The 27794-nt window shown below is 34.6% G+C and overlaps 2 protein-coding genes and 1 long non-coding RNA gene across 4 annotated transcripts in view; 1 reads left to right on the top strand and 2 right to left on the bottom strand.

The window, feature by feature from the left end:
* Positions 1-27794, bottom strand: part of LOC144840834 (uncharacterized) — a 63082-nt gene that overhangs the window by 23724 nt on the left and 11564 nt on the right. The window lies entirely within an intron of this gene.
* On the top strand, positions 1493-21591 carry LOC144841386 (uncharacterized). 2 transcript variants are annotated; one of them, XM_078697705.1, is made up of 52 exons: positions 1493-1666; positions 2264-2293; positions 2415-2467; positions 2897-2989; positions 3173-3272; positions 3614-3810; positions 4100-4147; positions 4397-4484; positions 4727-4791; positions 5132-5210; positions 5339-5491; positions 5614-5760; positions 5948-6085; positions 6281-6339; positions 6533-6648; positions 6899-6995; positions 7176-7355; positions 7582-7791; positions 8159-8179; positions 8393-8605; positions 8746-8829; positions 9313-9519; positions 9877-10014; positions 10428-10640; positions 10876-11415; positions 11628-11828; positions 11931-12065; positions 12354-12429; positions 12557-12618; positions 12868-12946; positions 13051-13200; positions 13350-13481; positions 13936-14073; positions 14229-14287; positions 14637-14740; positions 14875-14977; positions 15314-15391; positions 15611-15817; positions 16039-16071; positions 16265-16486; positions 16580-16657; positions 17056-17268; positions 17586-17732; positions 17994-18200; positions 18425-18643; positions 18844-19053; positions 19245-19391; positions 19830-19955; positions 20137-20218; positions 20337-20558; positions 20813-20977; positions 21526-21591. In XM_078697705.1, the coding sequence occupies exons 1-52, from the start codon at positions 1560-1562 to the stop codon at positions 21572-21574; spliced, it is 7020 nt and encodes a 2339-aa protein (XP_078553831.1). In that variant the 5' UTR covers positions 1493-1559; the 3' UTR covers positions 21575-21591. The 2 variants fall into 2 exon arrangements, with proteins under 2 accessions (XP_078553831.1, XP_078553832.1); XM_078697706.1 differs by having other exon boundaries at positions 6899-7013; positions 7218-7355.
* Positions 24625-27540, bottom strand: LOC144840833 (calcium-regulated heat-stable protein 1-like). The gene is made up of 4 exons (XM_078696874.1): positions 27392-27540; positions 26834-26947; positions 26291-26416; positions 24625-24993 (listed from the first exon to the last, which is right to left on the bottom strand). Exons 2-4 carry the CDS (start codon positions 26935-26937, stop codon positions 24834-24836), a joined length of 390 nt encoding a protein of 129 aa, XP_078553000.1. The 5' UTR covers positions 26938-26947; positions 27392-27540; the 3' UTR covers positions 24625-24833.

The raw sequence follows: 27794 nt of genomic DNA, 5'->3' as shown, positions 1-27794 counted from the left end.
ATGAACGAGTGTGAGCTACGTGTGTACATACCGTATGAACACAGTAACTGTGAGCTGCGTGTGTGAATACCGTATATCCTCTGGGCACTGCTCAGGGGCCCCCATAAGCTGGGTTTAGCCAGTGAGCACACTCATAGCCGGTACGCCACTGTACGTGTGTATACCGTATGAACGCAGTAGCTCTGAGCTACGTGTGTGCATACCGTATGAACGCAGTAACTCTGAGCTACGTGTGTGCATACCGTATGAACGCAGTAGCTCTGAGCTACGTGTGTGCATACCGTATGAACGTAGTAACTCTGAGCTACGTGATGTGTGCATACCGTATGAACGCAGTAGTTCTGAGCTACGTGATGTGTGCATACCGTATGAACGCAGTAGTTCTGAGCTACGTGATGTGTGCATACCGTATGAACGCAGTAGTTCTGAGCTACGTGATGTGTGCATACCGTATGAACGCAGTAGTTCTGAGCTACGTGATGTGTGCATACCGTATGAACGCAGTAGTTCTGAGCTACGTGTGTGCATACCGTATGAACGTAGTAACTCTGAGCTACGTGATGTGTGCATACCGTATGAACGCAGTAGTTCTGAGCTACGTGATGTGTGCATACCGTATGAACGCAGTAGTTCTGAGCTACGTGATGTGTGCATACCGTATGAACGCAGTAGTTCTGAGCTACGTGATGTGTGCATACCGTATGAACGCACAGGTTGTGTTCGGAGTAGCCGAATTTCTCGTTATTTTACGTTTATTTTGTGTTATAATGTTTATTTACATTATTTGTTTTTAAATTGAAATATTAATTACTTGCTATAAAGAGAAAATATTATTACTAATTGTTTTGGAGGACAAACACAAACAGCTACCATTGTATGTAAATCACCAGCAAAAGTTATAATAACAAAATATATTCAGGATATATGCACAATCGAGTAAATTTGTTTTTCTTATTATCATAACTTATTATTGCTTGTAATTAAAAAAAAGATCGCGCGATTCGTTAATATAACAGTAACCAAACCAATATAGATGGTTTATCACGGACTTTTGGCACGATAATCATGTCTGTTGTACATCACCATTTCTTTCCCACTCCACACTCCAACGCCAAAATCCTAATTGATATCCCCATTGAAAAAAAAAATCCGATCCATATGCAACGTCGAAAAGTAGGCCTACTAGTCAAATAATAAGCGACCTTTAGTTTTATTCATGTTCTATACAATGGCACTTTGGTATTGATTAGGCCTACTTTATTATTGGTTTGTATCCCCTTCTCTGCCTTATCACAACGACCCACTTTGCAAAACAAATCGAGGTAATCGTGTTCTTCTCGAAACGAACAATAAAAATCAGCTGATATTTGGAGCTTCAATCACTGGCTCCTCTCCAACCCGATCAAGGGTAAGGTAATTATGAATCACGTGATCATTTGGATGGGATATTTTATTGTCGCCTTACCCATGTAGCAAACACAACATCTGGTGAATTCCAGGTGACAACACTTCTAACATTAACTGTGTGAACGCACCATTAGGAGACGGTAGTTTCTAACATGAAGAGTTTTGCAGTCTTAGCTTGCTTGTTTGTTCTCGCTCAATCCCGTACTTTACCAGTTCCTAAAGTTTGGGAAGAATGGGATCACGATGAACCAATCTTTGTGTAAGTATTATTGTCCAAAAATTATAATTTTGAAATTATTTTTAATTCAGGCAATAATTGGGGCAATAACGGTTTTGTTGCGGTTATAAACAATTTTACGCAAGCGTAGGCCTATGCGGGAAGAGTATATATATATATATATATATAAACACAGTAGGCAAAGAACATTAATTCTAAACCGCCCGGTGATATATATATTACTCTTCCCTACTGTATTCTTTGCACACGCTAGGGTTTTATACGACACTGCAAAAATAATTATTTTTCTTATAAGTGAATGTGAATATATTTCAGTCAATCCTCGAAAGCATTGATAATAGAAAATAACAATTTTTTCAATGCTTTGGAAATTACTCTGCTGAATGTACTGAATCCTTGCTACACCTACATTGACAACTACATTTTAGAAATTAAAGATGGTATTTAATAAAAACAAGGCCAACATCCATAGGTCGCGTGCTAAAACGCATAGTGATACCGGACCGACAGACAGACCGACAGACCGACCGACCGACGACCGACATAGTGAACTATAGAGTCGCGTCCACGCGACTAAAAAACAACAAACTTTAACAGTAGTGTTCTTTTGATTTACAGTAAACGCATTTGCGAAGAGACATTTTTTGGGTAAGTGTTTTGTTTGATAATCCGACATTGAATTATTATTATTATATTGAATTATTAAATCAATATAGGCCTAAACTAATACGGTTAATAATGTCAGTGATTTTTAAATTTTTTTTAACAGATTAAAAATTGAAAGATGTTGCGAGGGTTGGCAAGGAGATAGATGCCGAACACGTAAGTAACCAAACGAAGTAGTACAATTTAAATCAGGCATACCATATTCGTGTTTGTTTTGCCAGAAGTCAAATGCACAGAAATCCACAAAATCGAATTTAGTAGGCCTATATTGGTGCAGTTTGCAATCTCGCATGTTACGATATTTCCACTTGTCAGTTTCTTTATGTGATTACACATAGTGGTTATAATTAGGATAAAATGTCTCAATTTCAGCATAGTTCTTTAATTTGTACGATTGTTATCTTTGTTAGTCAGTTTTATTTCTACTGAACGTATTATACACACCTACTAAATATCATTCATTCTCCACACAATGATAATTATACATTTTCGTTAAGGGCCTAACTTCTAGATTCTTTATTCTAGAAGTATAAACTTTTATTTTTAAATTTTTTATTGAGGGGTTTATATAATTGTGTGTTTCAGCTGTGTGCAGTTCACCATGTGTGAACGGAGGATCGTGTATCTCCCCTGACACCTGTGAATGTCCACCTGGACTTTCGGGACCAACATGTTCAGGTAAGAATGTTTTAAAAAATGTCAAAATTCGAGATAATAGAAACAAAAGAAGCAATGGGTTTAAAATTTGTAATTTTCTTTTTTCTCAATTTAGTAACGCCATTTTTGTTTGTAAATGTTCCGTCTAGTTATTTAAATGCGCCTGTGTTTTATGATTTATACATATATTTTATTTGTATGCAGATTTTGATGAGAATGAGTATTGCTGGACGATGTGGAACAATCTTGATGAACCATCGACCGGCCTTGGTGACTTTGAACGCATTATTGAGCACCGTGAACAGTAAGTCAGTTTCTCAATTATGTTTCAAGCAATTAGTATTCTCTTTCTTTTAATAGTTTATATTTTTATTTGTTTTTGAATGTTCTGCCAGCGGAAATCTTTTTTTTTTAATTACTGCACTAATACAAAAGTAATATTGTTTATACGGGCAAAAAGGCAACCTGATGAATGAAAGTCCATCTGACCGTAAAGTTTGGTTCCCACTTGGAATCAGCGCAAGGACGTACTAGCGCGCCTTAATGTGTTTACGTCACATGCGTGCAAGTGGGAACCAAGCTTTAATTAAATCTAATGTAGGCATTAAGCGTGAAGAAAAATTTGAAAACGGATTTCTTTTCTAGGAGTAAGATCTGCCAAGGAAGCGAGCCAATTGCCATTGAATGTCGAACAACTGGTGGAATATCATGGTTCGATGTTGCACAGACAGTAACTTGTGATCTTGAGCGTGGGTTCGAATGTGAACATTCTCAGCAAAAGAGCTCCACATGCGAAGATTATGAAGTACGATTCTTGTGTTCTTGCGGAAAAGGCGGAAAAGGTACTCTATAATAAAGTTGTTTAATTGAATTGACGTGGTAAACACGTCCATGCTAAACGATGCACACAAAACCGATTATTATAAAATATAAATAGAAAAATACATTTAAAAAATATGTTATTCAACGTCTGTAAACGATTCTAAAAAAACAATTGTTTGTAAATTGTAATCGTTATAAGTATTAAGTAGGGTTACTAAAAGTATTTACTATAGACATACGGGTACTCAAGACACGTTAATACTGAATGAAATTTAATTTAAATCTAACCACAATTTGTGTTTATTGTAGATAAAGTAGACGACAAGAAGAAGCCAGAAACTACAATTGTTTCAACAGGTGATACAACGTTAATTTTGTTTTTAATGAATTTAAGAATTTCCTTTGGTCAACTTAAAAAAACATGGTAGGCATATATAATATAGTACAGTATACAGCTTCTTTTGACTAAACGCGAGTCCTAGGTTACATATGCCATATTATAAATGCAACAATTAGTATTAAATTTGCCGAATAGTTTAAATCTACTGTAATTTGTTATATCGAATATTTATAAGAATGAGTGATATAATATTATTTGGTTTTTAGTATCACCAAAAGTTGAAAATAAAACATGTTTTATTGGCAACATATCAATCAACCCAGGAATGAATTTTAATTTCGGTTGTCGCACTTGGTAAGTCGGACATTAATATTTTAAAATAATTAAATAGTAAAAATTTAAAACAGTTGAGTGAAAATGGTACACTTTCTCCACGCAATTGTAGTTTAAACATTGGCGGCGGTAACACATTTCTCGACTGATTTAGTCGTATTCGTAAAAATCGCAGCGCGCGCAACGACAGTTACAATTTTGAACAAGGAAAAATGCACGTGAATGTTTACAATTAAGTAGTTTTGCTGTTAATTGTTTTACAGTAACTGCTCAATTGATGGAACATGGCTTTGCGAGATGAACTCAACCTGCATGGTGAACGAAACATGTAAGAATTATTTATTACCTATAGGCCTAGTAGTAGCACCAACAAGCTAGGCCTAGCCTCTACTCACTCAGATCAGATGGAGAAATTAGCCATGATCAATGGGTCTGCGGTGGTGTAAAACAACCAGGTATTCAGCCTAGGCTCTGTAGGACTGTGTTCTTCTGTACATTCCCCAAATATGCAGACAGGCTGACCATGGTATTGTGTTCAAAGCAGGGACTGTGACTGATTTTATATGTCTTAAAAAAAAATACTCCTAATAGTAATACTAAATGATAGTTATTAATAATGGATAGTTTTCTGATTGTAAAATTGCCTGAATTGAATTTTTCTATTCTAGTCACACCAGGACTTTGCGAGGTGAACAGGACAACAATCATCCGTGAACAAGACATCACCACCATCGATTGTAATGTTTGGTAAGTTCAATGAATGATTGAAATCATTTTAACATGTAATATAACTTGTAGCTTTAGCAAAATCTGTAAAATGTCTCCCAAGGTTTAACTCTGGTTAATCATTTTAATTTTAATTCATTTGTCTGCAGCGTGTGTACTAACAGCAGCAGTCTTGCATGCACCAAGATGATCTGTCCAGCAAAGAGTGATGCTCTTATGACACCAATGTCTTCCCGCTGTTACGATAACGAGGGGCTACCTTATGAAGAGAATACATTAAGGAAAAAGGATTGTAATGTTTGGTAGGTTAATAAGTTTTAATTAACAGACCAAATTTCCAGTGGACATTTTTCTATAGTTTCCAGTTACTATATTACCATAAAACACACTCCATTAATTAGTTTTTTTTCCCTTACTTTTGTAGTGTATGTACAAAAGGCAAGTGGGATTGTACACGTCTTGAGTGTTCTCAAGATATCTTTACAGCTCAGATGCCACAAAATGTCTGTACTGATGTCAGTGGTAAAACATACCTTAATGGTGAAACTCTTGTAAAAGACTGCAATGCATGGTAAGTTGATCATCTATAAAATGAGCTAGGGCCTAAAAATGAAGTGCTGTTAACGTGATATCTTTTGCATTGTAATTTTGTTAATTAAGGGCCTCCTTGGATCTAGCAATGTACAGTATATGAGCTTTATTATTGTCTTAAAAAAAACATCTGTTAAATTTTCAAATTTGTCAATAAAAATTTTTAGGACCTGCTACAAAGGTGAATGGGCCAGTACTCGTCGCTATTGTTCACCAGTCACTTACCCAAACACCACTTGTCTGGACACCAACACCAGCAGTATCTTGACCAATGGAAAGACCATTCGACGTGGATGCAATATCTGGTAGGTTTTTACAGTATATACTCAAAAGGGTTACATAATTTACATTTTGTTTTACCATTATTTTTCCACTGTAATTCTAGACTTCCTCATAGGTGACTTGGAGTCATTCAAAAGATAATTCAGGACTATTAAAATTAATTAATAACCAAAATTATGATGAATACTGATTTATTATTATTATTTTTGTGTGTGCAGTGTTTGTAATAGTGGAAACTTGACATGTACTTCAGAAGAATGCCCAATGGAAACCTCTGGTAATTATTCATTTTGTTACTGTATTATTTGCTTTGATGGTAAATCCTATAATATAGGTAGTAGTATAATTTCCTTTCACATGCCCACAGTTATTCAATATAGCTATTTTTTCTTGTACTTTTCTGATGTGAAAACAGATTTTTTGACCCAAATTCAATTAAAACAAGTTAAATTAAATATATTGTTTTGTAGGAATCTGTTTGCGTAAACTTCAACGTTACCTCATCAACAACATGACTAACACAACAAGATACAAGATGCACGCACCATCTTGTAACACAACAAATGGTCTTTATCAGCCAGTACAGGTTAGTTAATAAAACAATTACATTGAAAAATATTGAAACAACTTTTATTTCATTGATGTTGAATCTTTTATATTACATCGCATAATTGAAGTCGCTGTTTTTCTAGGTCATTACAATGAAATATTTAAAGGAAATATAGGATCTTGGTCCTCGTAGGTTTAGTCACATGATGTTATATCAACCAATCACGTTCTCGTATTTACATACTGTAGGCTATTATTTGTAATATATATTTTTATCTTCTTTATAGTGTTATGGAAAGAGATGCTACTGTGTCACTCCGTATGGAAGTTACATTCCAAGCTCCTATTCCTATGGAAAGAAACCAAACTGCTCAGCTTTCATCTGTAAGTGCAACAGAACCCCTCTTTTGCAACACCCCAATATAGAGGAAACAACAATTAAGGGGACAATTTGTGTCCCCTCAATAGAGTTCTACTACTGTATTCGTTAGTGGATAACATAGATATCTGATCACTTAGGTTTAATTTAACTTTAAATGCATTTCTTTTTTCATTTCATTTTAGACAATATGACTATGCCACCAATGACAGAAATTGAGATGATACCTTTGACAGAAATTGAAATGAGGTCAGAAGAAATAGAAAGGGTGCAAGAAGAAATAGAGAGAAGGCCAGAAGAAATGAAGAGGAGGTCAGAAAAAATGGAGAAGTCATATCGTAAACCAACATTGATGTACGAGTCTTGTAAGTGTTGTTTCATTATCTCTTTAGCCAATCAAATTGATTTTTTTTTATAAAAATTCAAATTATTCATTAGCTAGTTAGCATAATACTTCTTCTTTGAATGCAGCGAAAACTGTTGTAAATTGTAGCAATAGTATCGAACTAGTACAAAAAACTATTTTTATATTTGTGAGCCTTAATCATTATTACCGTATATCTAATCTTTTTATTCTGACGGTTTTTTCAGACAACCTAACTTGTAATCAAAGGATATTGAAGTCTTTAATGTCGCCAATGTCACCACGACCAACATGCCTACCAGACGGTTCCTACACTCCAACCCAATGCTGTTCAGAGTCTAAGATGTGCTATTGTGTTTACAGTAATGGCACATACATTAACGGTACTCTCACCCACATCAGTAATGGAATCCCTCTCTGCAGGAACTGGAGACCAGGTATACAAACATTGTATTATTTTTAGTTATTAATTAATTTTCACAAATACAAGATTAATATTGAGACTTTCTTGTCAAGTGTAAGTAAGCCTACAATATGTATTCCAAGATACATCAATATGTGTCATGAGGAGGGGTGACAATGACGGACTTATTTGAATCTCTATGCCGTCCCTTGACCAAATGATACTTTGTTTCTTGTTTGTATACATATGCTGATTTTGGTCGAAATAAATGTTGAATTGAATAATATGTAAATTTTGTATGACCTTAGTTTCTCTGAGAGTACAGGCCTATCGGCTCTACCTTAATCAAGTTATGCATTTGTATATAAATGGTAAAATGTGTATTTTATTTTTTATTTCAGAGGTTGAATCTTCTTACCCAGGTTGGTGTTTTTTAGTAGCTATTTTATCTTTTATCATAATATTATGTTCACAATAGTACTATATCCTCTAATAAATTCAATTTAATTCTCGTTTATTTAGTCATTGTTCATAATACATAGTATGTAATTGATGGCTAAGCATCTTGTTTTTACAAGACCCTTTTACAAATGCTCAATAGTTAGAGATATTAAACATTAAACTTTGGTTTTCAGAGTTATCTACCTGCAAGATAAAGGCTAGCATCGCTAAGACTTTAAAGCTACCTTACGTACCAACATGTACTGAAGACGGAAGCTTCTCTCCAATTCAATGCAACATCATTACAGGTGTCTGCTTCTGTGTTGACTACCTTGGAGATATTGTCCCAGAAACTGTCACCAAACGTGCTGGTATCGCAACACTAACATGTGAAATGTACCACACCGGTAAGGACATAATATATACTGTACTTTATCAATTAAAACTTTATTTATTTCTTGTAATGTTTTTCATTTAGTGTAATGGTTAATACAACATAAAATGTTTATTATATGCAAAATTTATCATTTATGTTTATCATTTTCAGAGGAATGGAGACAGCAGAAGAAAGACAGAATCATGCCATCTAAAATCTTCTCAAACATCATTGATGTAGACACTTTCCCAGAAAGTAAGACCTCAAATCATACTTTAAAAAGTGATTCAGTGACCTTGGTTGAACAAGTGGTTTATAGTTAAAATAACAACATTAATATTACTGTATTACAATGTAATCCACATTCTTCTTTTATTGGACTAATTCATATAAAAAAAAAATCAAAAAATCTTTGTTAATACACTAGTTTAAAATAACATGAACAATGTTTAAAACAATAGAAAATACAGACAATATTTAAAAGTTATAAAAAATAATTTGTATATACAAAAAATTGGCAAAATTTATAAAAACTATATTTTTCTCCTCTAGTACAATTCATCCACCCCCTAATTTAGGCTAAATTAAGACTTTAATAAATCCAATGTTTATGAAATCAGAGCATAATTCCACCTACTACTTTTTCTCAAATTTTGTACCTTGACCCTCTAGAACTAAAATACTATTTGGGATCTATCTTCATAATTGATATGCCGTTTATTAAAACATTTCTTACAGGGATGCCAGCATGCTTAAGACAACAGAAGATTGCTGTTACTATGAAGAACATCTATTTGCCATCATGCCGTGATGATGGTTCCTTCGAACCTCTCCAGTGCCCCACTAAAAGCCGTGTGTGCTTCTGTGTTGATATCACAGGAACTGTTGTTGCAAACACCACATCAGGAGAGCTGACCCCACCAAATTGTGACATGTATCATAATGGTAAGGTTGTTCACATATCTGAATGTGGCCATAACACTGAATTTAATTGTTATTTATTACCACATAATGCATAAAAATTTAAAATCTGTGCTATGCAGATCACAGATTTTTAACAGTAGCTACAATTAGAAATTCATTAGGTAGAGGATTTATATAATGAAGAATGAGGTTATGGCTATACCTACAAAGCTATACAAAATGTTTTACACCCCTGATTCTTTTTAGAGCAATAATTGAATTTGCTTTCAAATTAAAAATATGGAATATTGTGTAAGTTCATTTTGTTCATGGCTTCTTTTAAATGTATAAACTCAAGTCATCAGTACCTGTACTTAGTATCTTTCTTTATTTCTGCAGTATCACTTTTCAACTTCACTGCCATCAGCAACAGCTCCTTCCTTGGATCTCTACCAACAGAATGTAAAGAGAACTGTACAACCGTTGGAGTACAGAGACTCACCGAGGAGACTTTACCATCAAACCGCACCAACATCAGTATGTATATACTATACCTACAGTACTTTAGATACACCAGTATGTAATAGGCCTACCTACAGTATACCTTTGTTTGATTTGATTAATTAAAAAGCTAATCTGGATGGCGCTGCACTGCTAGCTACCTGGGTCTGCGGAGGGCCTAATCTGAATTTCCTCCATTTCCAGTTAAGCTTGAGAACAAATATTAATATCAAAATCAAATTGTAAAAGTAGGCCAGTCAAAAAGAAATTTCAAACTTTCACAAGTATTCAAAGGTCCTGATATTTACCTGTAAAAGTTGGTTCCCAACCACCAAAGTTAGTGCTAAATGTGCCCATGAAACCAACTTTAGTTAAATAACTAAACCTAAACAGTCATAAAACAATCCTTCAGTTTTTGAAAGGAAAATTATTTCTATTTCTCTATGTAGCTTTGTCAGCATGTGGCCACCAACAGGTCATCTCCAGCATTGTTCCAGGTGTATTCAGACCAACATGTAATGCTAATGGTACCTTCTCACCTCTTCAATGCCAGCCTCAGTCTGGTATCTGCTACTGTGTTGACACTAATGGTGTTCGTATTGAATCCACTGAAGCCAAGATCTACCTAGGAAATCTACCATCTTGCGAACAATATTGGAATTGTAAGTGGTTAATTGCCCTGCAATCGTTTGTGTATTTATAACTATATTTTCATGCACCTATTTTGTCCAGTCCTCCTATTTTGTCCAGTCCTCATATTTAGACCAATCCTCCTATTTTGTCCAGTCCTCCTATTTTGTCCAGTCCTCATATTTAGACCAATCCTCCTATTTTGTCCAGTCCTCCTATTTTGTCCAGTCCTACTATTTAGTAATTTTTATAAATGTTTGTTTTCAGTTACTATTGAAGTGGTGACCAACATGACATCTGTGTATCCCGAGGAGCTTCAGATGGTCAATGCCTTGACCCCTAACAATATCAACATCTCTTCATTGATGAACTTCACTACAGCCAAATTCAACTTCACCAGTTTGTTCAACCAGACTACTCTCTCCATGCTCAACCAATCAGAATGGAACATGACCCTGCATACTTTGATGTTCAACAGCACCCAGTGGAACACCAGTCTCTTCAATGACACCCTTCTCTCCACGATCAAGAATGTCTCCATGTGGAATACTACTGTGTTTAACACCGTTTTTAACGAATCCATCTGGAATCAGACAGATTTTAACCGTCTCTTCAACGCATCACAATGGAATAGCACATTGTACACAGTCATGTTCAACAGCTCTATGTGGAATACAACATTCTTTGATGTCATGTTCAATGTGACACAGTGGAATGATACAATGGTTTCCTGGCTGTTCAATGTGTCACTGCCTAATGTCACTAATTGTAATTGCACAAAATACAATAAGCATCCTCGCATTAAAGGTAGCGTGCATTTTTGTCTCTTATGTTTAACTAAATTTGTTACTTCAATAACATATGATTTTAGTTATAGTTCCATGAGTATGTTACAGCCATATATAAATAAAAAAAAGCTTGCTAAATAATTGCAGGTAGACAAAAGAGACTAAATAAAAATCAAGTCTAATTCTATAATTAAACTTTTTTTTCTAAATAATTTCTGTTTTGTTTATTAGATTGCTTTAAGATGCAGAAACTCGCCAGCTGGAACCCAGAATTGATGGCTCCGACTTGCAACCCTAACAACACGTACACAGCTCTGCAATGCAACCGCAAGACCGGCTATTGCTACTGCTCGTATCTAAATGGAGTTGCCATTCCAGAGACTGTTACACCCATCATTGAAGGAACTCCGTCTTGTTGGCAGTATTCTACTGGTAAGGTTATGTGATATATCCAGTAAATGAATCAATTAAATGAGTGTGTTTCTTATTCTAATTTGAGCATTTGAAATAAACAAGATTGATATTTATTTCCAGTAAACATTACTAACATGACATTGACCGAGAAGAAAATTGTCAACTTTACCAAAGAGACTTGGACGCTTGCCAACCGAGGTATCATGTGGAATATGACACTTAACTATCTTTACCAAATTAACAGAACATTCACAAGTAAGTCTGGTGTGATACATGCCCTTTGAGAGGTCATGCCCTTTGAGAGGTCATGCCCTTTGAGAGGTCATGGGTTAGTTTATGTTGGTGGTAGTTACTTCTTCTGTTTTTGGGCTTTGTTCACTACTACGTGTTTTCAACTAGTTGTTTTTATATTGGAGGAACATCTCAACAACTTGCTGTAAAAAGAAGTAAACGTAAGATTTGTGCCCATTTGTACTCAAAATGGCTGACCAAATAAATAAATAAATTTTAAACACCAACATTTTTTGTTTTTATTTGTATTAGTGGTAAATCAGACTTGTTTCATTGGTAACATGTCTATTGCATCAGGAACTAATGCTACCTTTGGCTGCCAAGTGTGGTAAGACATTTCTGCACTTTTTAACTCCAAGATAATTAAGTGAACGTAATCAATACATGATGATAATAGGTCTTAATAAAAATTGTTTTTAGTAGTTTATGAATTTATGTAAACGTTTTTTTTAAAGCAACTGTACCGATGGCATCTGGAAATGTACTCTGAATGACACCTGTTTGCTAAATGAAACATGTAAGATTATTACTTACTTATTACAAACGATAACACACATTAGCTGTTATTGCAGGGTCAAAACAAATACTTGTATATTGCATGTATGTTTTGCATTTCTTCTGCCAATCTAAAATGGTTCTGAATCTTTATCATCCACCATTGGATCTTTCCCTGAGATTGTGTGTTGCATTTGCATCCTGTGTAATGTATGAAACATTCATCCTGTGTATCACTGTTTTAAAATATCTGTATTTTTCCCACCTGCAGTCACACCAGGTGTTTGCCAGGTGAATGAAACTACTATTTTGATGGAGCGAGATATCACCACTGTTGACTGCAATGTATGGTGAGTGACCAATTGTAGATTATAATTTGTGCACATTTTATATTAGAATCAAACATATATATTAATAGAGTTGAATTTAATGTGAGAAATGTTGTTATTTCTAGTGTTTGTGCTCGCAATAACTCTTTGGTTTGTACCAACATGATGTGTCCTGCCAAGAGAAGCATAGAGGATGTGCCCAAGAAGTGTCTTGATACCCGTAAAAACAAGTGGTATGATGAAGACACTGTTCTCCGTAGGAGTTGTAACGTCTGGTAAGAAATTTGTCATCAAGTTTATTTTATAACTTATTGAAATTAATAATGTTGGTGTTATTACTCCACATGCTGGTATGGCAGATGGAATGCAATGCTCAAAGTATGCTTGAGGGAACAATTTTCATTTAATTTTGTTTTTCTTTCAGTTTGTGCTCTCAAGGTGAATGGGACTGCACCGATGAGAAGTGTCCTTTGTTCAACGAAGAAAAAGCATGCATTGTTGGTGTAGGTGAATCTTATCCTCATGGATCCACTCTGCTCAAAGACTGCAATGCCTGGTACGTGAAATAGCTCTTTTTATAACTTTATCATATTCATGTAAATTTTGTTCTAACAAAGGCAGATCCAGACATTGTTGTGGACTTCATGCAACATAATGACGTTCATACATCGCCAACTGGTATACAATTTTCTTGATTTTGATATTTTATAAAACCTTAGCCCTGACATTGTTGGTACATTAACATGATAATTTATAAAACCTTAGCCCTGACATTGTTGGGTGTGCCCTAGTACTTCCTCCCCTTTCTGTACCGCTTACACATCTCTGAAGAGTTCATAAAGCTTTGAATTTTACAATTAGCATGACCTGGTTACCCACAACTTAAAATGTTTTTAGTCTATTGTTTGTATCTTTATTTGTTATCAGTATTCAGTTTATCCATAGTCTGTCCATTCTCTTAAACCTCCATGAGAGATACTGATTTACTTTTTGATGCTTTTACTTTGAAGGACTTGTAACAATGGTAAATGGATTGGAACTCAACGATACTGCTCACCACTCACATACCCAGAGAGTAGTTGTCTTGACCACAACACCAGCACTACCTTGACCAATGGTCAAATGATCAGACGTGGATGCAATGTTTGGTAAGTAGAAACGCTTGCAATATCACAATTTTGTTGCATTGTATTGAAATCAAACAAGATTGTGTAGTTGTGATTTGGTTAATAGAAAGTATTGTAAATGTTACACCTTGTTGAATTAATATATATATATATATATCAATTGTTTTGTCTTCAAGTGTGTGCAATAGTGGTAATATGGTGTGTACAGATGTTGAATGCCCTACAAACTCCTCAGGTATGCCTTCTCATTGATAATGTATTGATCTCTTCTGACAATCTACTAATCCAAAATGTAGTTCATAGTTCATAGTTCAAAAAACATTTATTTGTTCAATAATGGCATATATAGAATAATATATAGGTGTGTACATTTTAAAAAGAAACACATGGTAATAAGCCATCATTTGGGGTCTTCTCTAGAAGAAATCAAGTTTCTTGTCTCTTGTCTGACAAAGTTATGTAAGAGTTCAAAATCAATCGTGATTAGAGAGTTAATTATTAGTCTTATAGTTAATTTATGACGGCAAGATGTATTTATATTGTGTAGTCTGTCAATATGTCAGTATTGTTTATCTGTTTTATAGGAATATGCTATGATCAACTTAATCGCTTTCTCTATGGCAACTCGTCTGTAATGGCATATAGACCAAGATGCAATGCCACCAACGGTCTCTACCAACCAGTACAGGTGAGTAAACAAAACAAACCAGCTTATTTACACATACAAACTTTGTGTATTCTGTATACCAATGCAATCACAACAACTGTGTAATAATAGTAAACTAACACTTCATGACGTTTGCATTCTTTTTTCATTTTCAGTGCTGTAACATGACCAACATGTGTTTCTGTGTAGACCCAGTTGGACAATATTTACCTGGTAGTCTTGTGTACAAAACAATGCCAAACTGCTCAGCTTACATCTGTAAGTTTCTTTAAATAACTAGCTGTACCCTTTCACTAATGGACAAGTATCATCTAGTCACAAACACATTTTTTGAACATAGCTAAATGCAGAATTAAAAGACGCCCCAGCTCGAACAGCGGGAGTATAGGTTTAGGAGGAGATAAAGTAATTTCGGGTTGGTAGAATCATGATATCGATGTGCATTGATAAAGCATGTGCTTCACTAAATTAAAATTGCAAAACTTCCACTTTCCCACCCACTTTTCCATTATAACTTTATAGACTTAATCTACTTTATTAATGGTGTGTCATGATACATACATTTGATTAGATGTTTAATTTTTCTTATTTCAGACAATGTAACCAGACCAAAACTGAACTTTACAGAAATAGTGAATACAACACAGTTACAACCAACAGATATCAATTGGGGTAATCTTACAAAATAATTATGTAATCAATTATTTAAAATAGAGAGATCAAGTGAAACTCAAGCTGCATCTTCAGACGAATATTTTCAATATTCATTTGTTAATTTCAGATATGTATCTATAAAACAAAAATAGATAACACAAAAATAGAAATAATAAATATTTTTTAATTAAATAATTGGTATTATTTGTAAATCCAAATGTATACTCTTTTTCTTAGCTAACCGTACTTGTCGTCAGCTGTTGTTCATCTCTATAATAAACAAATATGTTGAGCGTCCAACCTGTCTTCCTGATGGATCCTTTGCACCTCTACAATGCACCGTTGAAGGCAACTGCTACTGTGCCTATAGGAATGGCACATACGTCAACGGAACACTCACTCACATCAGCAAGGGTACACCTATGTGCATGACATTCAGAGATAGTGAGTTCAAACTTATTTTGAATTAAAACGTAATGTTCAAGGTAGTGGGTTCATATCCTACTCACAGTTCCAGGATGAACAGGATGTGCAGTTTGAAAGCCTTTTGGGCACAATGTTTTGTGTGTTAGAGTATGATTAAAGAGCGCATTTAAATAAACAGTGCCTGAAACCAAAAAAATATCTAAACATTAAATAATTATGTTTTAAATTTGTGTTCTCAGCATTGGAGTTTGTCACCTCTGAAGTAGTAACAGGTAAATGATTGTGTAATAGTAGACCTCATACTTATCATTTATTACAAATTAAATAATAGAGCTCACTTTGTCCCGTGTAGTGTCTATATGGAGGAATCCATACATAACTTGATATACCAACAATACACAAAAATGCGTTATTATTATTTTTATTATTTTTAACTTATCGTGTTGTCTTTTATCATAATGTTAGAGACACCAACCCTGACCAGCTGCGTTTTCAAATCCAAGCTGGCAAAGGAAGCCATGTTGCCACATGTACCTACTTGTGATTCCCGTGGCATGTACACCCCTCTGCAATGTAACACCATGACTGGTCTCTGCTTCTGTGTTGATATTCAAGGCATGGTAATTAAAGATACCACAGTATTGATGACTGAAAGAACAAGACCTGACTGTGTGCAGTACAGAACAGGTATGTTAAAAATAAAAGTTTTAAAGAATATTTCTATTTTTTACCTTTAATTTCTGTGATAACAAAGAAGTTTTATTTTGTTTTTGTTTATAGAAGAATGGAATAAGAAATTAAGCTATCAGAGAACACCTCTTATCTCAAGCATCATCACAAATGAGAAATTCCCAGATGGTAAGTTTGAATTTGTTGAAACAATACAGTACAATAGTGTACCTAACAATTGTGCTATTTGCATGCATTTATTCACTCAGTACATCAATAATTTAGTCAATATAATATTATATATCAACTTATCCGTGTTCTGTGGTCATAAAACTGAAGAACAAGGAAACAAACTATTAAAGAGAGAGAGGAACCATGATGCCATGATGATATTATTTATATTCTGATATATTTATGCAATTGTCTGTATGTAAATGAAAATTGAGAAATAAATTTTCTGTTGGCGGGAAAAAAACTACAACAAAAAAACTTATCCATTCAATAATTCATTCATTGATTTGGCTAGTATAAATAAGAATTCAAGACCCATTTCCTTAATGTATAATCTTATCTTGTTATTATTGCAGAAATTTCAGCTTGTGAGAGACAGAAGATTGTTGCCAGTGACCTGAAAACAGTATTCATGCCAAAGTGTGATTCCACTGGTTCTTATGTACCGTACCAGTGCCCAACCAACACTGATGTGTGCTTCTGCGTTGACAAGACTGGAACCGTTATTGCTAACACCACAACCATGGGCGCCACAAGCTCTCCTGACATGTGTGATAAGTACAGAAATGGTATGTCAAAATCACAAACATTTAGAGTATATCGATATATAATCTAGAAAATGCTAATTCTGCTAGCATACTCACTGTCCTTTGTAGGAAGATATTCAGTTCTTGTGACTATCGAGCTATACGAACTATATGTTTCATCAAATGTCATACAAATAATACAGAGCATAAAATGAGGACCAATAAAATGAGTATACCTGTCTCAGTTGGCCATTAAACATGGTTTTACAATGTACAGTACTTGGTTCTAGATATCATTTTTGCTTATTTATAGTTATTGCATCATTAAACAATAAACAATCTTTTATTTATTTTTCCAGTATCATTGCTTCCAAGGATGATGGTAAATGCCACTGTTTATGAGGTATTCCCATATTTCTGTGACACAGACTGTCCAAAGACTGGCCCACAATTCAACAGCAGTTTGAACTACACTTTACCTGTCAACACTACCAGACCTACTCGTCGTAAGTATACTAGAGTAATATCTCAAATAAAAATGCTCCATTATTTAAAATAAAATATATAAATATGTATGTAAAAACGGTGAAATACATGTCCTTTGCAAGGGAACTTGACAAAGCTTTGAATTTTGATGAACAGATGTGTGTACAATGAGATCCTGTCACTGTATACTGTAACAACAATTGGTGCAACAAATCAGCGAGTTGTAAAATTATTTTACAACTCCCTGAAAAAATATAAACATTTGTTTTCTTTTTTTTCAGCATCTTGCGTTCGCCAGCTTGTAATCTCTAGCCTTGTACCAGGTGTTTTCAGACCAACTTGTCTAAAGAACGGAACCTTCTCACCACTCCAATGTCAACCACAGTCTGGCATATGCTACTGTGTTGACAGAATGGGTGTGACTATTCAGGGAACTGCCCAAAAGGTGTCTCTAGAAGGACTTCCAAATTGCTCAATGTACTGGAATAGTAAGTTTTTTCATAAGCATTATGGTATTTCGTTTTGCTTACAGTAGGTGCTCCTCTTGCTGTGTTGATTGCTCATTGTATGATGCACCTTCTGTCTGTGCTCCTTCCATTGTGCCTGCATATTTTTCCTCCGCTGCCTCCCCTTCTGACATTGTGTCTACATTGGTGAAGGTCCCAAATCTGCCATTTTTTCTGATTTCATTTGTAATTCTTTTTATTTGCAGCTACCCTGCCTGTAAATATGAATCGCACTTCCTTTATGATTGAAGAGATGCAGGCAATGAACGAAATGAACCTGGAGACTGTTAACGTGACAGAGTTATTTAACCTCACCAACATCTTTAATGCATCCATGCCATTCAACATCTCTCAATTTAATGCCACTTTGTGGAACATCACTGGTGTCAATACAACACAACTTGGCACAGAAAGACAAGCTTGGTGTAAGTACAACATTTACAAAAATGATAGGTTGTAATAGTAAGTAAAGCAAAATGTCTTATTGCTTATTGGTATATCACAATTTCAACATCACTACTTCGTTTGCACATACTTATGTTATGTTCACCATTATCGACTTACTATGCAATGGTTGAAACCAGTATTTTATAATGAATTAATAATTTTCCATTATTGTTACCAGCTGTGAAAACTGACTGCTTTAAGAGGCAGCTATATGCCAGTAGAAAAGGCATGTTTGTTCCAAGTTGTAACCGTGACAACACTTACACAGCTCTCCAATGCAACAGAGAGACTGGAATGTGTTACTGCTCATTGCCTAATGGTTATGCCCTAACTGGAACGATTACACCAATTACTGAAGGTACCCCATCATGTTGGCAGTACCCACAAGGTATGTATTGTACACTCTAATTACATTTTATCGTCAGGTCCGCATCAGTTTAGGATGATCTTTCTGACAAGACAACGCATCTTTACTATGATAACAATGACCTAGTATTTGATTTGAATAAGAATTTCAGAGCAGTTACAGTACATTATGTAGCATTTTGTTAACAGATTTATAATATTATTGTATTCTAGCTTTCAACATGACCATGCTAAACAATTGGAGGTTGTCGACGATAAGAAGAGCATATTCTAACTGGACTGATACTTTGAACTCAACAAGTTCTGTTGTAAAACCTTCTATGGAGCCTAGTGTAGAACCATTCCCACCAAGACGACTTTGTAAGTTTTAACAAAATACAGTTAAGGCTAGCTAGTGTAGCTAGTTTTAAGAGTTTTTGCTATTATTAATGAAACCCACAAAAAAATAAATCAGACCAACTGACACTTTTCAATTGATACATAGAGTATATAGAGCTGTAGCTTGGTGGTTAACTTCCAATCCCAAGGTCTGGTGTTCAATCATGACCTAGTGCCAGTGTTGTAACTCACGACTCTTTCAACTCCACTCCCTGAGACTTAGTTTATATGCACGATAAATTATTAAATAGTTTATCCATCCTGTAATTGGTGAGCTACTCACTGTTGGATGGGTATTAAATAAAAGAAATAAAAAAAAATGTTTGAGCAACATAATAATTTTTGTGATTATTAGAGTATTGTTTTTTTTAAATAGAACTAGCTGAGTATGATATCTTTTGATTTGTATTATTTATACAGATGATCCACTATCATGTAAAAAGATTGGTAACTTTGTTGTTTACTGTTATTGTACCAGACCATCTGGTGCTGAGGTTGACGGCACTCGACAATATTTCTCCATTCCTGACTGCCGCAGTTATCCAGGTATGAACCAGTAACCTCCTAGACCTAAGAAGGGAGTAAGGGTGCATGGAGGAAAGGTGTAGGGAGAGAGGGCCAATGTATGGAGAGGGTACAGGGAGAGATGGTGTATAGAAATGGTATAGATATAGTGTATACATATTTTTATTTAAGTTGTTTCATTCGATGATATATTTTTTTCTAGATATGTGTGAAGCCCGTGGTCAATTCTACAATCCAGGAGAGAAGGTTATTAAGAAACCAATGCAAAATGGATGCCAATCATGGTATGAATTATTTAATTACTTAAATTTAAGAGGAAGTATGCAAGAAAAACATGAATGTACATTTTACCGAAGTAGAAGGCCTACCACACCACCATTGTTTTGTACTTTTTCCCATTAGCACATGTACCTCTGGAAGTTGGATTTGTGAGTACACCATGGAGTGTGAAGAAGGCCAAATACCTACCACCACCGAGCCACTACCCTCACAAAGTGTGACACCAAGCAAAGAGATGCCATCATCCCAGAAGATGCCACGAACCACCCTAGAACCACATGTATGTCAACATGAAGGCATTTCCTACAACAGTGGACAAGTTCACTCGTGGGACTGCAGAACATGGTAATTTTATGTTTGTTTGTTAATATTTATTTATACTGAACTATGAACTATGGTGATTTTGTGTAGTACATGGCCTAGTTTAGGGACCCTAGTGGCCCTTTTAGCATTTTTCGTAGTTCAGGATTTCCTGGGTTTAGCCGGTAAGCGATCATGGCCACTGGTAGTACACAATGTATAATCACTGAATTTCAAAGAGGCCATATCAGAGTAATAGGTAATTAACTATATAGATTTACTACTAATGTTTTTTTCAGTACTTGTGTCAATTACCAATGGGTATGCTCAACAAGGAATTGTGATACCACAACCATCGCAACAACTACTGTACCAGTAGTACCAACCATCGGTTACAGAGATTGTACCATCGGCGATATGGTGTTTGATCATTTATCCACCTTCAATATTGGTTGCACTGAATGGTAATTACAATATTTTTTCATGTCCTATTCATACATATATATAGGTTATCTAGTAATCTTTACGTAAGTAAGGCTTTTACGAAAATTCTAACCATTTGATAGAGAGTAATAAATGTCAAATTGTTTGGCCCGGTCAATTTTTAGACCAAAAATGAACCAATAAAAATTAATCGATAAACTGCCTGTGAAAATAGTGGTTTAATTGATTCCACTGAAGAAAAATTAACCGATAATTATCTCATTCAAATCGAATAAATGTGATAATTTTTAAGCTTTGACCTGAAGGACAAATTTATGGGCATCTGGTTGTTTGGTAATGACTGATCATGCGCACTTAATTGCTTAAAAAATTAACCGATAATTTGGTTTTGGCTGCTGAAACAGCTGTAGGGCTGTATCTTATGAATATTCATACAAGAAGAAAACAAATGTTGTAAATCCCTCACTGACCAAAATATGAATACACACATTTATGATAACCAAACCAGTTTACTGAGCCACAATAGCTGCCTATTTGCCTTCACTTTTCTTTACTTCTTCTCTTTCAGCACTTGTACCGATGGGGAAGCTATCTGCTCATCCAGGAATTGTCAGTAAACAAGTAATTCAAAATAGTAAGAATCAGAACATTAATTTATAACACTAAGACGAAGCCTACTTTTTGCAATCAGTGGTTGGTGTTATGGCTTGGTGTAGTATTATTTCCAAAGCTGTGTTCACACTAAGCACGAATTCTTGTCTGGTGGCCGAAAAAAAAAATGTGTGTAGTGTTTAAAGCTCTGTCTACACTATCAAACATTATGTGACAAAAAAATATGTGATGTGCCCATATATGGATATGGTGATGTTACCTGTATATCACTTCCATATTGGGCATATCACCGTTTATTGGGGCAAACTAGTTCGATAGTGTAGACAGAGCTTAGAAAAAAACTGTCCACACTAACTAGTTCAGAATTCCATACAAGATGTATCTAATAAAAGTCTCCCAAAGTTTTCTCTGGCTCAGTGTGAACAGAGAGATACATACCAACACTAACATTCATGTTTTTTCCAGTTAATTGTTATCCTTCATTAACATTCACATTCATTTTTATTCTTAAATTTTCAGAAAATGGAAATTGTCTGCTAATACGTCAGTACTACTATTCTGTATCTGTTGACCTCTGACATGCACTTTGACATATAGTTAGCTTAGGTTTTTCTTCTAGTTTCATTTATTGAACTCAACAACTGAGATTGGCTGTAGTAAATATACTCAGTAGTTGTCATTACTTAAAGATGTATTGTCCCTTGAAACACAAAAAATGAAGGTCAAAATATTCTAAATTTAAATTGGCCATATCAAAGTAGTATTAAAGTTATTCACTTTAAGTCGAAAATTCGAGCCAAAAACAACAAGTTTACGTGATTAACAGGTAAATTAATTTGATTACATTTCATCTGGAAATCGTCGCGAGCGAATGTAAACAAAGATTTCAAACCACGAGTATGCATTATGCATGATGCTAATTAGGATTGTTTACAACTCATCACAGTTGAGAAGCTGGTTTCACACAGATCGCGTGGAAGTTTTATGATTATGCATACAGAGTAGCCAAACCAGCGCGTTGCATTATGAGATGTTTTGATCGAAAAAACTTTGACTGGAAGTCAAAGTTATTTTTTGAACAAAAAAACGTCTGTATTTCAGTTAAATGATTTTTTTTTCGACTAATTTTTGGTGAAAGTTAATAACTATTATGATACTTCAAAATGACCGACTTTTTTTAAAAATCTTTTTATTTTTATTTTTTTGGAATTAGTCAAAGGGACAATACATCTTTAGGAATTGTTAATACTTTTCACTATGCTGTTTAATTTGTACTAATTGTTTGAAATTGTAAAGTACATAATGATAATAAAAAGAAAATTCAATGCACATAAATATCGTTATGTTGGCTATACTTTATATAATGGTGATGCAGGTTGTGGTGTGGTGGTGTTATGGACGGAATAAGAGATTTATTAATTATTGTCTAGTTGTTGCGTTTCACACACTGTACACAACTATAGTTGTGCATAGCTTGAAATTTCATATACTGTACCAGTATCTGTTTAGCTGATTTTTGAACAATTGATGGGTTGGATTTGCATTACACTTTGATTCTAGTTTGCAATTTTATTTGAGGCAAGTTTCCCTTTTGAAACATAAACACAACTAATTAATGAAGCAGAACAGACATTTATCATACATATGTACACTTCTAGTAATGACTTGTAAAAGTGTCCAAGGAACAAAAGAAAAAAAACACCAATAAACATTCATTGTTGCTGTTATTTTTAATTCAAGTAAATTCATAAATCAGATGTTAATATACCTGATCTTTAGTCTGTAAATTCAAATTGTAGCGTTACCTAAAATATTTAATTCCCTTATTGCAAATTAATAATAAAATAAATTGATGTAGTAGTATCATACTGTATAATTAGAACACAGATTGGATCGGCAAATTTCAAATGGCAGTAGTTGAAATAAATTCTTTAACATATTAGTGTGATTACTGTATTTCCTTAATGTGTGGGTCTGTACCAGGAAACGATGACACGCTACATTATGTCATAATTAACAGCAATAAAAATAAACCATATTCTTTCATAAACTCAAATTCATTATTTGGTAAATTGATTAAAATCCAGCACATTCATAAACAAACTAATTACAAAACAGTTTACAAAAACTACCTTACATTACAAGCACATTGATTATACAAATTATTAAGTCCCGATATTTCTTTCAAATTCAATTTACGTTATCTGCAAGAGCGGTAAAATCAATCATTTATGAAATACATCAAAGGAAATTACATTTTGGTTATTGAATCATCTACACATCATATTGTAAAGTGATCAATGAAGTCCTCCTGCACTTAACATTAAAGTTTTAGTGCAGTAATTAATAAGTGTTTATTTTACTGTTGCACTTATTTATGTTGTTGGCGCTGAAGAAGCAATCTACTTGCACAAATATATACCGTATTTATTCGAATAAACGCCTGGGGCCTTTTTTTTTCTTAAAATAAACGCCCCACCACATGCACACAGTATTTTATTGTAGCACATTTATATTTGTAGTATTTGTTATAATTCTAGCTTCTTAGCACACCATCTTGCTCTTCATAGCACATTGCAACCTAATCGTGAGTTTTTTACATAATTACTTAGCTCGGTATTAATGGTCCTGAGTAGTAAGTTTCTCCGTGGCTTCATAGTTTTAATTTCTTTCTTAATTCCAAGGGTTTATAAGGTAGTTTTTGCATTATTGAAATTAAAATAATTTACATCTCCTTGAATATGAAAAATCTACAACCACTGTTTGAAATTGAATTACAAATTCAGCACGCAATATTTTTGTGCGGCAGCCATTTAGTCAATCTGATAAAACCATTTATAATAATATAGTGAGGGAAACTTAATATAAAATGGAAAACATTTTGAACAATTTGTACCACATTTACGTATATTTGAGTAAGGCTGGCAGAGCTACAATGGCTTGGAAAGTCATGCCTATATCAAACTCCACATGGTATAATAGAGGTCCTCATCCAATCAAAAACCACATTTCCACCAAGGCTAGTTCCCTTTTATTTAGTTCGTTTTTGTACTGAGCATACCCTCTTGAGTATAAAGAATGAGGGGCCAGTATATAAAGTTAATTGAATCTAAGAAAACTTAGATTCCATTCGAGTAGTTTTGTTTTTCCTAATTATAATCACTTTGATTAGGAAAGTTGTTCGTTCAGGCCGTAGGTAATTTGGAAGAAGACCTTCTATAATTAGATCCCCTAATGGGATTAGATCCCCTAAAGGGATTAAGTCTAATCATCTTCTGGATCCTCCCAACGATGATGCTTAAGCTCTGGTGCTAAGTGGGTAATTATTACCTCTACTGCTTGAATTTTAATCTTTTTTGGTGGAACTAGACATTCCTTGTAAGTTACATGGTCACCAGTACATGGTACATATTCTCCCTCGACACTGTAAAAGAAAAATAAATATGGTATAATAATATAATAATACCATAATGGTAATGAAATGGAAATTTGTGGTTACACAGTACGGCATTTAGATTTGTGTGTATTCAACATGAACTGTAGCCTTAACAGTTCATGTATCATCAATAATAGAAGAATTCAAATACACGATAAAAAAGTATTATCTAATATTTATTAAATGCTATTGACCTCTTGTTTACAATACATTGTAAACCTCTGCAACACCTATAACCAACCACTGTAAACAATTATTTGTTGTAGTGTGTTGCACTACAGCAGCTGTGAGCAGTCTTCCAAATATAATGTGATGTATTGTAACTACTACTGTTATTGTTAAGTAAAGTAGTATACAAATACAAAAAGAGTTTATAGAAAGATTTATGCTACAAACTGTCCTAAATTGTTTTAAAGTAAATTTGTATTTAATCAGACGCTTCCATTCAATATTAAAGACACCTTCCCTACAATTTGTGACGTTTTGTAAAAATAATACATATATATTACTTTAAAAACATTAAACCAGGTCATTCCATGTCTTAAATGTACGTTTTATGGTAAATTATGACAAAAAGTGAGAAACAATGCACTACCTAAGTAGCTCGCGGCAAATGACCTCTCGTGGACGGTCTTTAGGCCTTTAGTTTTGTAGGCCTAGCTGGTAAACATCGGTAACGTACGAACATCGTAAGCTAGCTATATACCTAGCCTGACGTTGTATAGTTGCTGCATTAATTGTCCTTCTATTTTTGCCAGACTCCGTTGATTTAAATTGGGGAAAACCTGGTATTTTCGCTGAAAAGTTAGGAGTCTTCCCTTTTTTTTTTTTGGCCTCACGATCGATCGAAAAGTGGGTGAATTACAGAAGAAAAATTAAAATATCAATCCGCGCGCAATGCATTTTGGGATTTATAGCGGGCCGCTATAATGATTAGAATCGACTTATTTTTCATATTTTTAACCGTTTAAAGACGAAAAAAGTTATCGCAATAGGACCATATAGTATTATTTTTACATTAAATATAGTTTGTGATCTTAAATTAGATCTAAAAAACATAGGGAAGGAGTCTTTAAAGGTACTTGGAGTACCTTAGAGTAAAGCAATTATAGATGGCGCATATTACAGGTTGGTTTTTTCGACCATGCATTATTCCCTTTCGTGTCGAACAATATTGTTTACAAAAGGCTGATCATGCAATATTACCTGTCAATTGTTGAAATGGGAGAAAATAAAGCATGTGATAATATGAAATCAACGAATCAAATGACAAGGATTCACTTACTCAGATACATGTACAAATAACGTTGTACTACTATCTCCATCTGGAATGATAAACCCGTGACCTTTGTGCTTGCAGAATTCTTTGATAACTCCTGTCTTCACCGGATTATTTGATGCTGCTCGTGATCTTCAATTACAAAAATTACAAACAATTTTTTTATATTAACTCAACAAACTTGTGCAATGTCTGCAACAAGAATTTATTTTTCAAGTCCTGCATTTATTGGTTGATCTTTAGGCATTTGAAATCAGCATTGCTGACTCTTATGTCAGCCCCCGCATCTAGTATCTGCCTCGTATTGGCCTACTGTATGCCTTCCCTCTGGTCAAGGTGGCACTGGACGAGATCAATGTTAGGACCAATCAAGGTGCTATAAACAGTCCTGGCTTTGTTTGTATCAAACCTGTTTAGTGGCGGTAATATCACTGTTGGTTTCGATTGAATAAAAGAATAATAAACGAGTCCGATCATTTTTTTAAAAAAGACAACTCTTTTTTTAATGTGATAATGAAATGTCTTGTCATACGTCATTAAATAACTTACGTGGAATGAGTTCTTGTGCGTCTTGTAATGATTGGACTTGGCATCAGGAATTGCACTGGACTTTTTAAGACTTTATTAGGAGATTTTGATGGTGATTCTGCCATGATTAATCAACTACGGTATAAAAAGTAGGTTTATATATTTGTATTTTTTAATTCAATTAAATTTTAAGAACATGGTGTTAATTATATTATTATTAATATTTAATATAAATAGGCCCTAGCTAGGCCTAGTAGAAGAATGGTACTGCAGCTGCTTCTGTGCATATTCGTCCGACCATGGATCAACTACTAGTATACAGCCTAGGGCCTAGGCCTAGAACGAAACTAGGTCTAGGCTAGTAGTAGAGCGCACTAGGACTACAGTTATAGCTAGACTGACCGGACCTGGCCGAGTTAGGCCGGCCTGCAACGTCTATCTCGTACGTAGCATTATTATATGCTAGGCCTAGCCTACACATATTGAAATTCATGTAAATTGCTTTTCATCACGTACCAAATGAGTTATTTAGTAGCTTTTAAACTCATGTATATACAGTACAGCACAGATTCAACATACCTTTATAAATGAAGCGTTTTGTAGACTATTTCAACAGCCTCAGTTTTTGTTTTTCGTTTAATAAAAAAATAATCATCTACTTCGTACACTTGGAAAAGAAGTTCCAAATAGTGCGAGGACGAGCGCACTTCTTATCCACTTTTTAGTTTAAAACATCCGCGAAAAACCTGACCAAAGCATTGTGAAGTGCCTTGTACCCAACAAGCGGAGCGGAGCAGTAAGCCAGAAGAATACTCTCGTGTAGGAAAGGCATTAGTCTTAAAAAAGAGGCCTTCCGCCGTGTGAGTGGTCCATTTAGTGGTCTTAAAGTTTTCCATTACTAATACTATATCGTACTCTTGATTATGCGTGACGTAGCTAGACCACGTACACTCTGCTGGGTAGTTGTTCCGTGTTTGTTGCA

Source organism: Antedon bifida, chromosome 4 (genome assembly GCF_963402885.1).
Source record: "Antedon bifida chromosome 4, ecAntBifi1.1, whole genome shotgun sequence".
Taxonomy (NCBI): Eukaryota; Metazoa; Echinodermata; class Crinoidea; order Comatulida; family Antedonidae; genus Antedon; species Antedon bifida.
This window is presented reverse-complemented; position numbering and strand designations above follow the sequence as displayed.

What these genes read in the sequence shown, in the direction of transcription:
- LOC144840833 (XM_078696874.1), bottom strand. Translation starts at nt 26,937, where the DNA reads ATGGCAGAATCACCATCAAAATCTCCTAATAAAGTCTTAAAAAGTCCA. An exon ending in CGCACAAGAACTCATTCCAC is followed by an intron (nt 26,417 to 26,833) that starts GTAAGTTATTTA and finishes TTGTAATTGAAG; the next exon opens with ATCACGAGCAGCATCAAATA. An exon ending in TTATTTGTACATGTATCTGA is followed by an intron (nt 24,994 to 26,290) that starts GTAAGTGAATCC and finishes TTTCTTTTACAG; the next exon opens with TGTCGAGGGAGAATATGTAC.
- LOC144841386 (XM_078697705.1), top strand. Translation starts at nt 1,560, where the DNA reads ATGAAGAGTTTTGCAGTCTTAGCTTGCTTGTTTGTTCTCGCTCAATCC. An exon ending in AATTAACAGAACATTCACAA is followed by an intron (nt 12,066 to 12,353) that starts GTAAGTCTGGTG and finishes TATTTGTATTAG; the next exon opens with TGGTAAATCAGACTTGTTTC. An exon ending in TCGTGGGACTGCAGAACATG is followed by an intron (nt 20,559 to 20,812) that starts GTAATTTTATGT and finishes TGTTTTTTTCAG; the next exon opens with TACTTGTGTCAATTACCAAT.